The following is a 13,908-nucleotide window of genomic DNA, read 5'->3' on the forward strand; positions in this document are numbered from 1 at the left end:
AATATAATTAGATTTAAAGACGTTTATGACTCTAATTTCAGTAGTAAAGAGAGCATTGATAACCCATGGCATTATCTGGTAATACAGAGTATCTTCAGTGCATACCCTAATCAAACCTTATAAGCAGTTAGGAGCCATACAATATTTTTTAACATTTTGGCAAACTAATGAATATAACAAAGTTTCTTCCTTTGAGAGTGCTTAGTCAGGTCAGACTCTTTGCAACCCTATGGACTATAGCCCACCAGACTCCTAGGAGAAAAAAAAAAGATCCTTCTTCTCTGCCCAAAAAGGATTATTATTTCGGTGCTGTGTTCTCAACAGCTGTTCTGAAATGAAAATCATTTAGTGAACTCATTCAAATTTTTTGTTAATGACATATCCCCTTCTAGATCTTTGCATTAAAAAAAAAAAAGACACCAAATACTTTGACGATTAAAAGGATTACTCCAAATAAATGAATTTCTAATAGTGAAATGTCAATGTGACTGGGGCTGGGGATTGGGGCTGGGGAAAGAGAGAGACTTTGGAGCAGCAATGCCTTCACTTTGTCCAAGAAACTCATGTGTAGAACCGGCACCACTCAAAATAGACGGGGGGGCGGGGGGCGGATCTTTGTTTCACCCCAAAACAAGCTTGTGATCCCTCCTTCCTACACTGCAGAAGTGTTCTAGGAGGAAGGGAACATATTTTTTCCCTAACAAAATGGCTGACTATTGTAATCTTTGTGAGTTAATGTCATTGGTAGACCAAGCAGTGGTGAGTGGGGAATAGATAGACGTGAGTGACAGATCCGTTCAGAAGTAAATTCTCTCTCCAGCTTCAGACTACTGGAGTGTCCTCAGCCTGTTATAAAAGATCCCCCCTCCCACTTTAAGCCCTTGATCTGATGTACTCTCCATCCAGCCGGAGTTAGTCTGGTTCAAGGGTTGATACTTTGCAACACTCCTCGTATCCTCTCCACAGCCTGGGGTTGTCACTAGGCTGTGTGACCTTTCCAGTACTGTCTCTCAGCTAGTCATGTACCAGAGTATGATGGGAGCAGTTCCCTGCTTTCTTCAATCTAGTCACCTTTGTTTTCCATTGAGCTGATGACTGGTGCCTTAAACCGGGTGCCTCCATTTACGCTGCATATGAAGCTGGTAGTGTAAGCAACGGCCACTTTCATTTGGTTGTAAGATGGGAATTTCATGTCTTATTTTCTTTTTCTGAGAATGTGTGTAATATTCTATAAAAACCATTTTTTGTGACAACATAGATAGAACTTGAGGGCCTTCTGCTAAAAGAGACAATAAGTCACACGAAGACAGACAAACACTGTAGGATCCCACTTACGTGTGGAATCTGAAGAAGCTGAATTCATAGAAGCAGAATAGAAGACTGGTTACTGGAGTTAGGGGGAAGGGGAATTAGGGAGATGTTGATCAAAGGGTATAAACCTGCAACTAGCAGATAAAGAAGTCTGATGGATCTAACGCACAGCAAAGTAAATATAGTCAACAATACTGTATTACAGACTTCAAAGTTGCTGGATCTTACATGTTCTTAACATAAAAAAGAAATAACTGTGTGATGTGACAGAGGTGTTAACTGGTGCTGTGTCGTTGTTGTTTGGTCGCTCAGGTGTGACTCTTTGCTACCTCGCGGACTGCGGCACGCCAGGCTTCCCTATCCTTTACTGTCTCTCAGAGTCTGCTCAAACTCATGTTCATTGAGTCCGTGATGCCATCCAACCATCTCATCCTCTGTTGCCCCCTTCTCCTCCTGCCTTCAGTTGCTATACTGCAATATATAAATATATCCAGTCAGCATGCTGTACACCTTAAACTCACACAATGTTATGTCAATTGTATCTCCCAAAAAAAGAAACCGTATGTTACTTGCCTAATTGGAGAACAAATTTGCATACATTCTTGAGCAAGTCTTCTATACTTTTTTCATAATCTAGTGACTGAAATATTAAAAATATTTCCATTTTGTGTCATATTTGAAGCACCATGGCTTTATTCTTTTGAATTAATTTTTTGTTTCTAAGTTGAAAGAGAGAAATAACTGAATGATAGGTACAATGTAGATTTTAAAATTTATATTCCAGGTTTTTAAGTCACAAGAATGTAAGTGAACAAATCATACGATACAAAACAGTTTAACCCAAATTTCAGCTCCAGGGATTCTTGAGATAGCTACTAACTACTAATGTTTGGTTTTACTCATTTTAGAGGTAGACCATATCTCTATTCAGAAGTTTTTGGCATTGCCTGGAGTCTCCCAGACCAGCTGACATGCTTCTGAGGCTCCACTTCTGCTTTCATTGTTAGTGCCCCTTCTCAGCAGCAGGGACACGTATATGACTGACGTGCTTATCTCTGGGCCGCTATTGAGACATTGAGTTGTAAGCAGGGCATCAAGATGCATGCCATCAATGCCATCCAAAGGAAAAGAACAGGTACTTCAGAGTGCTCTGAATTTTTAGTCTTGTTTCAAAGGCATATAACTGATGCCCACAGTTGTAACCCACTGAGATTTGTTCATGGAGATATTGTCACTGGAGGTTCAACAGCCTTTTCTTATCTGTGAATTTCCTAATTGACCTCAGGGATGGAAAAGATGCTTCCAAAGCAAAACATGGGAAGCGCCCTAGGAGTAGCGCTATGTGTGCTCACCTGTGTTTAGGAAGCCAAGAGCTGGGGAAACCTGTAGCGGCCATGGCTTTGTGGAATGAGCCGCGGCAGCTCCCTGGAGGCCCTGCCCATGCTGAGTGCTCTGTGTGAATGTGCGTGTCTCCTCCCACAGCTATTGACCTGCTGTACTGGCGGGACATCAAGCAGACGGGGATAGTGTTTGGGAGCTTCCTGCTGCTACTCTTCTCCCTGACGCAGTTCAGCGTTGTGAGCGTCGTGGCCTACCTGGCCCTCGCTGCGCTCTCAGCCACCATCAGTTTCCGCATCTACAAGTCTGTTTTACAAGCTGTGCAGAAAACCGACGAGGGTCACCCTTTCAAGTGAGTGTGCAACCCGACCAGCCCTTGCCCCACCTCTCACGTGGCTCTTTCCTCGGCCTCTGTTTCACTACCTGTGCACTTTGGGTCCTGCTTCTTTTGACCTTTAACAGGCCTCGTAGAGTCTCCTTTAACGCTGTCTTTTAATACCAGATATTTCTGTTAAATTTCTAAAGCAGACTCATCCCTAGTCTAATGCTTACTGCTTTATTGAGCTTTTAAAACTTTAATCACTTCTAATTAAATGTTAAATATTTATCTTTAATATATATTTCTATAATTTATATAATATAAATCCTTGGCAAATTTATGAAATGTGAAAACATTTAATTTATGCTTGATATTAATTTTGTATTTAATTACTTCTCATAGTAATCATAATTCATTTATATGCAAACAGTGTTTTATGATTTAAAGTGTTTCAACAATTATTCTCCCAACTCTGTGATGAAGGCAGAACATTATAATCCCTTTTCACAGATGGAAAAACAGAGGTTCTAAGAAGTAAAGTGACTTGCTCAGAGTAAATAGCACAGAGCCAGGACCAGGGTGTTTGGATTTTTATTTCTGTGCTCTTTTCAGAAGTTTAATGTCAAAGGGCCAAATTCTGTGGGATGTAAAGTTCATCCCTCAGAATCTGTATAGTATTATGTACTCACAATTGAATAGTATAATGTACCCTCTTCTGCATTTTAATACAGGGGAAATCTGATTCGAATGAGCACTGAGAAGGATTTCTTTAAGGCAGTGTATTAAGAGGATATATGAAATGTGGCAGAGGGAGATATTAGCACTGCCAGCTGCATGCTCTCCAACTCTGCCCCAGTTTACTCCAGATTCTAGCTTGTAAGCCGTGGTATTTTAGCACTGACCATCAGTCATACCATCACCTGCTGCAGGCCCCGCTGCAGGTGTCCTCACCTCCTATAACTGAGGGATATTTCTGCATCCTGGATGAGACCTATAGATACTGCTGCATAATGGCTTCTGAGCCAACCTCAGTGATTCCCTGGGGATGCCTCTGAATCCTCCCTGGCTCAGCCTCATCAGCCAGCTGAATCAAGGTCTCAGGGCACCAGGCTCTTAAAAGAAGGAAAAGATGCCAGGGCCTTGTCGACAAAAGGCAAAATGCTGTGTTTCACACGTCACTTCCTAGCCTCTGGTTCCTATGCTCATTGTCAAACACAGTTACAGTCTGACCATCCTCACCCTTGGGATGTATTTGGCCTTCTTCTAATGCAGAGTTAATGGGTCTTCTAGGCTATAACTTGGTTGCCTCCCCAAAGGTGGGAAGAATAGAGAAGTGGAGTGTCATCTTACCAGGGTGAATACTATACCTACTTCAGTGACCCTCACCTGTGACCAGTATCCACACCTTTAGAGTCCTGTCCTGCTCCAGCCTCTATCCTTAGCCATACAAGAGAGGTTGGCTTCTCCCACGTTCTTGGATCCAGGACTGTCAAGTTACACTGGGGATTTACCTCTCACTTGACTTATTTCTTCTGTAACTACCCAGTTGTAGGACCAAGAGTCAAACTGTAATTAGCTCAACTACTTTATCTTCCATTTGGAGACTCATTTAAAACCTAAATGTTCCTTTGGCTTAATTGTTTCTATCAATAAAAGGAATGTCTAACTCAAGAGTACATTTTGAATCAAAACATATCAGCTAGACAAATCCACTTTCCTGATTATTTTTCTAAAAAGCCAAACATAAAAATTCTCAATCCTCAGAGTTAGGTGAGCACTGTTAGAACTCTAGAAGTAGACAACTTGGCAGACAGAAGGAAGGAGAAAGAGATGATGGGTCTCGTTGGCGGCCGGGGATAGGGATGGGGGGCGGGGAGCATGGTGGGTATGGTCAAAGCAGGAGGATCGATTGACTTTTATAGATTCGTAGAGCCTGGGTTATCTATCCAAGAGTTCAAATTAACCCTTTGAACAAATGGAAAATGCAGTTACTAAAAATACCACTCTTACTAGAACCAGTGAGCATTTTAGTATGTCCCAGGTCACTTGTGTTTTCAGAGCTCTCTAGAATAAAACCTAAAAGTACTTTCCAGAATTTAAACATGAAATCTTTGAGATTTGATGAGACATAGTAATTGGCAGCTAAGATTTTGAGATATCTTAATTATTTAAAAAGACAATTCATCTTCATGCAGCCGAGAAGAAATAAGAACTTTTCACAATTGCTCAGTGAGCCAGATGTACAGAGAATTCAGCAAGTGAACTGATTTGGGACTGACTTTTCTCTGCTCCTCGCCAGTTGCTCTGAATTATCAGCTCACACTATCACATTGCCTATGAGAGACAGAAGCAGCCACATTGCCCCACTGAGTGCTGTGATTCCTGTGTTCCCTGGTGAACTAACTGTGGGTGTGGGTGTGGTGCCCTGCAGCCTTCTGACTGGCATAAATCCTTCAGGATGACCTGACTGTGGTCCTCAGGGTTGGAGAAGGGAAACCTAGCTGTTTCATGATTCCCTCTGATGGAGTTCTCTGTGGGGATGCTCTGTTGACAGGGCCTACTTGGAGCTCGAGATCACCCTGTCTCAGGAGCAGATTCAGAAGTACACAGACTGCCTGCAATTCTACGTGAACAACACTCTCAAAGAACTGAGGAGGCTCTTCCTTGTCCAGGACCTGGTGGATTCCTTAAAAGTATGAGTGCTTAAGCCGTTTCATTTGACAGTCTTGAGTTTTGTTTTCCCTAAAGGTACACATAATGTTATAAACTTCCACATGATGGAGAATAACGTAAGTGCTAATTATATTCTAGGGTCTGAAAATGTCCAGCTGTACAGTACCATGGAGCTCATCCAGTCTAATGCCATCATTTTACAGATGCTGAAACTGTGGTTCAGAGAGGTTAAGACACTTGCCTGAGGTTGCCCAGTGAGTCACTGACAGAGCTGGGACCAAACCCAGGTTACATAGCTTCTAGTTTTGTGCTACTTACAGTACCCCAGGCTGCTTCTTGTTCCCATTTTCAATTCCTCAATTTCCTAAAATTATTTTAAAAATAAATATCTAGTTTAGGGAATGTGAAAAATACACATGCTTCTTCTTAGAAAGAAACACTGTACTCTGCTAATAATAAGGACCTGTGGGCTGTGAGAATGAGCCCCTGAAGTGTAGAGGAGGGGCACCTGGGTGTTATTCCTGGTTCCATCATTGAACTCACTGGGCTTCTTGGAACAAACTGCTAGGACCACCACATGGCTTATAGGGAAAACCAAAGTCAATCAGTCATGACTCAACAGGGCCATGAGCAGAGGGGTGGGAGCCCAGGCAAGGATTCTGTCAGTTCTCCATTCTCCAAGAGCACTGGGAGGGATCTGTACCATGGGCTGCTCCTTAATGAGAAAGAAAGAGCAGAAGGAAAGTGAGTGATGAGTCTTTGATGCTCAAGGTGCTTTACTGGAATAACATCTTGGCAAATAATGACTAAAATAAGAGAGTAGGGAGATTAAAATTACTTAACCTTAGAGCTTTTAAGGTAACATGTCTACTTAAATTTGTAATGTGAAAATTGTGGGCTAGAATAGGGATCAGCAAACTTTATCTATTATATAAAGGGCCACGTGGTAAATATTTTAGGCTTTGTGGGTTACACAGTCTTTGTTGTAGCTACTCAACTTTGTCACTATAGCAGAAAAGCAGCTGAAGACAATACATAAATGAATAACTGTGGCTGTGTGCTAACATTGTTTATGAATACTGGACACTGAATTTCGTATCATTTTCACATTATACAAAATGTTATTTTTGTTTTAACTTTATTCGACCATGCAAAATTCATTCTTAACTTGTGGGCCTATACGAAAACAGGTCAAGGCCAGTTTGCTGACCCCCGCCCTAGTTTATTATTTCACTGAGTCCCTCAGATCTTACAAGGAAATCCACAGGGTTCTGAGACACGTAAAGACTGGATCCTCTTTCATTAATTTTGTGACGAGCTTTAAATGCTCTTATACTTCCTATTGAAACCATGATGTTTGCCTCAAATTTTAATCTAAACAAATCAATGAAATGAGACTCTTATCTGTCATAATGGGTTTAGAAGCTCTGATCATCATTTCATTTGTTAGTTTGCAGTCCTGATGTGGCTCCTGACTTACGTTGGCGCTCTCTTCAATGGCCTGACCCTGCTGCTCATGGGTAAGGACAGCCAAGGTGTTATGTCTCCTTTCACATACTCTGTGAGCATCTCCCTAGGCTGTTAGCTTGCTTGAATGCGTTCCTAGCAACAAATTCCAGATTTTCTGAGTGCAGAGCATTTCCCTGACCATCATAGTTCAATTAAAGAGCATAATATATCAATATATTACACAGTAAAAATGAATTTCTTAAAGTTTTTTTCTTTTTCTTCAACCATAGCTGGTTTTATCTGGCTTCAAATATATATCTGCTTCAATGGTGTTATGTATAGAAAATCATTTTTATCTTAGGAGGTCATTCTCTCATTCCAGAATTAATGACTTAATATTTGTGAAGGTCTCAGCATTTTTTTGTTTTCTTTATGAACTAGCCCTGCCATCTTTTAGCTAGAATGCTGGCTACTGCAAATAATGTCATTATATCACATAACTATATAAAACTTTATCTATAAGATTGTTCCACTTATCACTCTCAATTTTAATACTATATCTGTTTTTCATCCCAGCTGTGGTTTCAATGTTTACTCTACCTGTAGTGTATGTTAAGCACCAGGTAAGTTCTATGTGATGTCAAACATGCATGTTAAGTTTTGACCTTGTGAACTGTGGATGTGCTCATGATTTCTTCTCTTTGTAGGCACAGATTGACCAATATCTGGGACTTGTGAGGACTCACATAAATGCTGTTGTGGCAAAGTAAGTTGCATAGTGCAATTTATAAAAAGGAGAGACTGCTTTAGGCAGGCATTTGACTGGATTAGATAGGAGTAATAAAAGGATAATAAAGTAATAGACTGATTTATGATTATTCACTTCTTTGAGTCATATGTTCATACCCTTACCAAATAGATTATTTCAGAAGTAAAGTATAAATTTTTAAAACTTCCAATTAAATAAAACTTTTAGTGGTTTATTTCAGGTATCATGAAATGAATTTTAATAAATGAATGATATTAATGTCTGTCTGGGGACTGGCTCATGTCCAAGAATAAGATGGATTGGAGGAAGGAAAAAAGCCTGATTTAGAAAAGTAAAATTAAATTTTAGTAAATTAATCAAAATAAAAGTGTTAGCATTTTCAATTTTAAAATAATAAATATCATTAAGTTTTAAATCATTGAAATTATTTTTAAAACAAAACATTTTTTAATCTTGAGAATTTTTATTACCTTTTAGATTATACCATTTAAATTCAATATGTGTGTGTATTTGCCTATTTTATTAATACCATTGCTTTTTAAACCTGAGTCTTAAATAGACTCTACTTTATGGATACTTTATATATTAGGAGATAATGATTCCAGTTATAAAAGTATTTACAGTTAATATAGTCATTAACTTAGTAGTTTTCCCTAATTCTTAAATTAGTGTTTTTAGATACATCTTCATCTAAAATGAAATTTTTCTGTTGTTATTATTACTCACGATTTTGTTTTAATTAAAAGCTGACCTTAGTTTTGACTACAAATACACGTCTGAAAAATACTAGAGTTTCTCTCCAGGAATCCTAGAATCATGTGGCTAGACCTAGATGATAGTAGAATTAAATGCAAGTATTTTAGATGGTCAAAAATATACAGAGAAAAACAAATAAGGAAAAAGCAAGTGCTTTAAAGTTCCTCTGCTATTTGATTTGTGTGTCATCAGTTACAGTTCTCTCCTGAAGTTTAGAAAGATTTTTGTTTTTATTATGTATTGTTTATATTCTTCCTCTTAAATTCATGGTGAATTTGGATTCAGACATTTCAAAATGCCTGAAATTATCAGCTTAACACATATGCAATGAATACCTAGTGAAAATCAGCATATTGAAGACAAATATTTATTACTTTGTAATAGGAAATGACAGCATGGTATAACATGAGATTGGTATTTGCCAAACCTGGGGAACCTGTTAAAAATATGAATTCCCAGATTCTACAACAAACTTATGGAAATAAAATTCCTGGGATAAGGGACCCATAATCTATATTTTAATGAACTTCTTGGTGTATTTAACTTCTGGCAGTTAAAACTGTGTTCAGGAATGACAGCAAAGAACACCAGAATAGGAGCTTGGAAACTGGAAGACAGAAGTTCTAGGCCTCAGCTGTTCAGTACTTAGTCTGAGGATCTTAAACAAATCACATCTCTTAATTTTTTATTGACTAGTTGCTTGCTTCAAAAAAAAAAAAAAGACATTATTTTCCAGGCATTTCATTAACAGGTACAAAGAGTATAAAGATGAATAAGATGATCCCACCTAGCAGAGCTCTTAGCCTATGGATACAGACAAAACCGTAAAGAAATAACCATAAGACAATATAAGAATGACAGTAGAATTGTGTAAAATATTAAGGTGAGAGAGATATGGAAACTACTGTTCTTACCTGGGGGATAATGGAAAGCCACTAAAAAAAGGGCCCTCACTAGCATGGCTGGGTTCTGTTGAGGACTTCCATCTGTGTCCTCACATGGCAGAAGTTGATGGAAACTCTCTGGGTTCTCTTTTATAGGGCACTAATCCCATCCATGAAGGCTCCATTCTCATGACCTAATCACCTTCCAAAAGCCCCGCCTCCTAATACTAACATATTGGGAATTAGGTTTCAGTATATAAATTTGGGGGTGTTGGGTAATGGGGTGCAGCAGGACATAAACATTCAGTCTATAGCAGCCCTGAAGGATGGTAAACACTCATCAGGTGCATGATGAGGGGAAAGACACTGCAAGAAGAAATAACACAGGTAGAGGCAGAAGCATGAAAACGTAGGTCAGGGTCAGGGAGCAGTGAGGCAACCAGTGTATTTAAAGCTTAAATGAATGAAAAGATGAGCTAGAAAGGGCCTAGAAAGAGAAGCCGGGGCCACGTATAGCATGCTGTACGGAGTTAGGACTCAACAGGACATCCCTGCCCTTGATGTTCCTATGCAGGAGATTTGTATTTTGGACAGATTACTATGGCAGTCTAGTGGGAGGAGAATTGGAAAGTGAGATGTGGTAATTAGCAAGGAGGCTGTTGAATTCAAACAAAAGTGGTAGGGATATAAGCCTGTTAAAATAGAAGGGAAGGAGAGATGGCAGAAACGAAAATGTATGAACATACGTATACAATATGGTTGGCTAAATTAAAATTGGAAATCAATGCTCTGAACAGGAATAGAAAGGAAGCTAAGGACAAAAAGAGAAACTGAGTGGGCTTCCCTGGTGGTCCAGTAGCTAAGACTTCATGCCTGCAATGCAGGGGGTCTAGGTTCAATTCCTGATCAGGGAACTAGATCCCACGTGCTACAGCTAAAGATCCCGTATGCTGTAATGAAGACTGACGATCATGCTTGCCACAACTAAGACCTCATGCAGCCAAATAAATAAGCAGGAATAAAATATTTTTAAAAAATTTTTAAAAAGAGAAACTGGATAAGTTACGTAGTTAAACAGCAGTTCTCCAAGAGAATCTGTTTTGCCTGACACTAAATTTTGAAGGGTATTTCTTAGTGGAGTCTTACCTCTAAGATTTCTTCAACCTCTGGAATTCTGATTACATGTTAGAATAATTCCACCAAAAGAACTAAAAAGATACCATTTTAGTGAAACCGTTAAAAACAGGAACTTTGGAATCAAATAGACTAGCTTGAGTCCATTTCTGGAATTTTTTAGCTATATGAATTCATTATAAGTGTTATTTGACTCCCTGAGTTTGTTTCTTTATATATACATTGAAAAGATAATGTCTGTAAGGTATTCTTACTTGGACATAGGGAGGACTCAATAAATATTCAGTGATCATAACCATGATCATCCTACTCCCACTGCTTAGAGATCAGTTCATGGTGAGTGTGGAGGACAGCCCCAGACTAGGCAGGAAACCTTGGTGCCCCTCCCATGCCTATACTGAGTGAATGATAACCCTGTCCAGGTCATTTAACCTCCCTGTGTCTCAGTCTTCCACCTCTAAAATGGGGCTGCGTGCATGCTAAGTCACTTCATTCGTGTCCAATTCCTTGCAACCCCATGGACTATATAGCCCACCAGGCTCCTTTGTCCATGGGATTCTCTTGGCAACAATACTAGAGTGGGTTGCCATGCCCTCCTCCAGGGGATCTTTCTGACCCAGGGATCAAACCCGAGTCTCTTACATCTCCTGCATTGGCAAGTGGGTTCTTTACCACTCGTGCCACCTGGGGAGCCCCTAACTGGGGATAATAACACCTAACAACACATTCTTAGTATTTCATTGAGGTACTTGAAAAGTCTTCCTGGTGTCCTTGAGGAGAAAATGGAGATGTCCAGTCCAGATTATAGCACAATTGGTAGAGTTCCAGAATGTTGAAATAGTAGACCCTATGGAGGTTCATTAGTCCACCGAAAATCCATCCAGGGCGAGGTGTAGTAATGTGACACAGGGCTCTGCCCTTGACTCCATGACTTTCCATACCAGTGTTTCACATGACTATGTGAGGACAAATCAAGTATACTCATCAGAGTTCTAGGTGACACATAGCTTGGAGCAAAAGCACATTCAGAAGACAGCAAGTTCAAGATTCAAAATGAATTAAGTGATCTTGAGTAATGTAGAATGCGAAACTGAAGTTAATAAAATGAAATTGACAGGGAAAGCAAAGTCCTATATTTAGATTTTTTTTTTAAGTCAACTTTTGCATATACAGAATGGGAAGAGGGGCAGATGCAATAGAGTACGACAGTAGTGTGTGTAAAAAATATCTGGGGGGGTGAGTGATAAATAGATTAATTGATCACAGCCAAATATGAATCAGTAATGTACAGAGGCATATTTTTTAAAATATATGCAAGTTTAGATATTATTAATAGAAGTATATGTCAAAATCAAAAGAGGCTATAGTTGTTTCATATCCCATATTGTTATTCCATAGATGTGTTAAATTTCAGAGTTGAACATTTTAAGAGCTGCAATTATACACTGAAGTCATGTCCAAAAGATGACTGGGTATTGAAGTATTGGAAATATGACAGTAATGTGAGAGACAACCAAACTTTACTGGAGATGATTATTCTGGAAAAGAGATAACTTTAAAAGAACACATTTGGAGGTCTAACATTGTGACAGAAGTAATCATTCTCTTTTTCTCTAAAGAGCTATGAATGGAAAGGCCAGAAGTTCTGAGATTTGAATGAAACATGAGGGGAAACAGTACCAATTAGAGTTGTTCAACAATGAAGCCATTTGCCCTGTGAAACAGTAAGCTCACTGACACCCATTCAAGTATTCACATAAAAGTTAGTTGACCACTGTCACAGATATGGTTTAAAGGACTTCTGCAATGGGAGAAAAGTAGAATTAGTTAACGCTTAGTCTACTGTGATATTCTAAAAGCATTTCAAAACTAATACATATATGTTATACTTTGGAGAAGACCAGACCTAAGGTGTCTCTATTGAAATGTTTCACATTCTCTGCTGCATTATCAGTTTCTGCCTCTTCTGGCTCATTTCCACAATCATAATCTCTCCAGTCTTTCCGTCCTTGCTGGCTCTAATGCTTCTCTCCCTACCTCACTGCAGTCAGGCCTGCACCCTGAGCACTTAAGTTGCTCTTTGTCAGGGTCCTAGTGACCTTCATATTGCTAAATCCTGCAGTCATCACTCCATCCTCAACCTTCTCAACCTCTCAGACACTCTTTAAGATTACTACCATCTTTGTTGAGCACTCTCCTTGACTCTTGGCATGGCTTGAGTCTCAGCTGCTTTCTCGCAGTGTCTTCTCTTGGCTCTTCCTTCTCTGGTTCACCCTTCATCCCTAGTGGCCTCAAAGATTATCTCTATGTCAAAGACTCCAAAATGTGTGTCTCCACAATCTTAGGTTTTTAAAAAGTCCACTTTACAAATATAGAATGTGAGGAGGAGGAGGTAGAGATGAGATAGGATACAACAGTAGTATGTATAAAAAATACTTGGAGGTTTTCTAATTTGTCACAGCCAAATATGAGTCAGTTATGTGCTTGAGACATTTTTTTAAAAAATCAATGCAAGTCTCAGTCAGTTCAGTCACTCAGTTGTGTACGACCCTTTGCGACCCCATGAACTGCAGCATGCCAGGCCTTCCATCACCAACTGCCAGAGTCTACCCAAACCCATGTGCATTGAGTCAATGATTGCATACAACCACCCCATCCTCTGTCATCCCCTTCTCCTCCTGCCCTCAATCTTTCCCAGCATCAGGGTCTTTTCAAATGAGTCAGTTCTTTGCATCAGGTGGCCAAAGTATTGGAGTTTCAGCTTCAGCATCAGTCATTCCAATGAATATTCACAACTGATTTCCTTTAGGATGGACTGGTTGGATCTCCTTGAAGTCCAAGGGACTCTCAAGAGTCTTCTCCAATACCACAGTTTAAAAGCATCAATTCTTCAGTGCTCAGCCTTTACGGTCCCAACTCTCACATCCATACATGACTACTGGAAAAACCATAGCTTTGACTAGATGGACCTTTGTTGGCAAAGTAATGTCTCTGCTTTTTAATATGCTATCTAGGTTTGTCATAGCTTTTCTTCCAAGGAGCAAGTGTCTTAATTTCATGGCTGCAGTCACCATCTGCAGTGATTTTAGAGCCCAAGAAAATTAAGTGTCTATTTCCATTGTTTCCCCATCTATTTGCCATGAAGTGATGGGACCAGATGCCATGATCTTCGTTTTCTGAATGTTGAGTTTTAAGCCAGGTTTTCACTCTCCTCTTTCACTTTCATCAAGATGCTCCTTAGTTCCTCTTTGCTTTCTATCATAAGGTGGTGAGGT

General features: G+C 39.6%; 1 protein-coding gene across 1 annotated transcript in view; it reads left to right on the forward strand.

Moving 5' to 3' along the window:
• Positions 1-13,908, forward strand: part of RTN1 (reticulon 1) — a 129,230-nt gene that overhangs the window by 111,833 nt on the left and 3,489 nt on the right. Inside the window, exons 3-7 of the mRNA XM_010847671.1 lie at positions 2,794-3,001; positions 5,523-5,661; positions 7,092-7,161; positions 7,667-7,713; positions 7,798-7,856. Of these exons, the coding sequence (XP_010845973.1) occupies positions 2,794-3,001; positions 5,523-5,661; positions 7,092-7,161; positions 7,667-7,713; positions 7,798-7,856 (523 nt within the window). The remainder of the gene's footprint in view (positions 1-2,793; positions 3,002-5,522; positions 5,662-7,091; positions 7,162-7,666; positions 7,714-7,797; positions 7,857-13,908) is intronic.

This window comes from Bison bison, unplaced genomic scaffold (genome assembly GCF_000754665.1).
Source record: "Bison bison bison isolate TAMUID 2011002044 unplaced genomic scaffold, Bison_UMD1.0 scf7180017864254, whole genome shotgun sequence".
Lineage (NCBI taxonomy): Eukaryota > Metazoa > Chordata > Mammalia > Artiodactyla > Bovidae > Bison > Bison bison.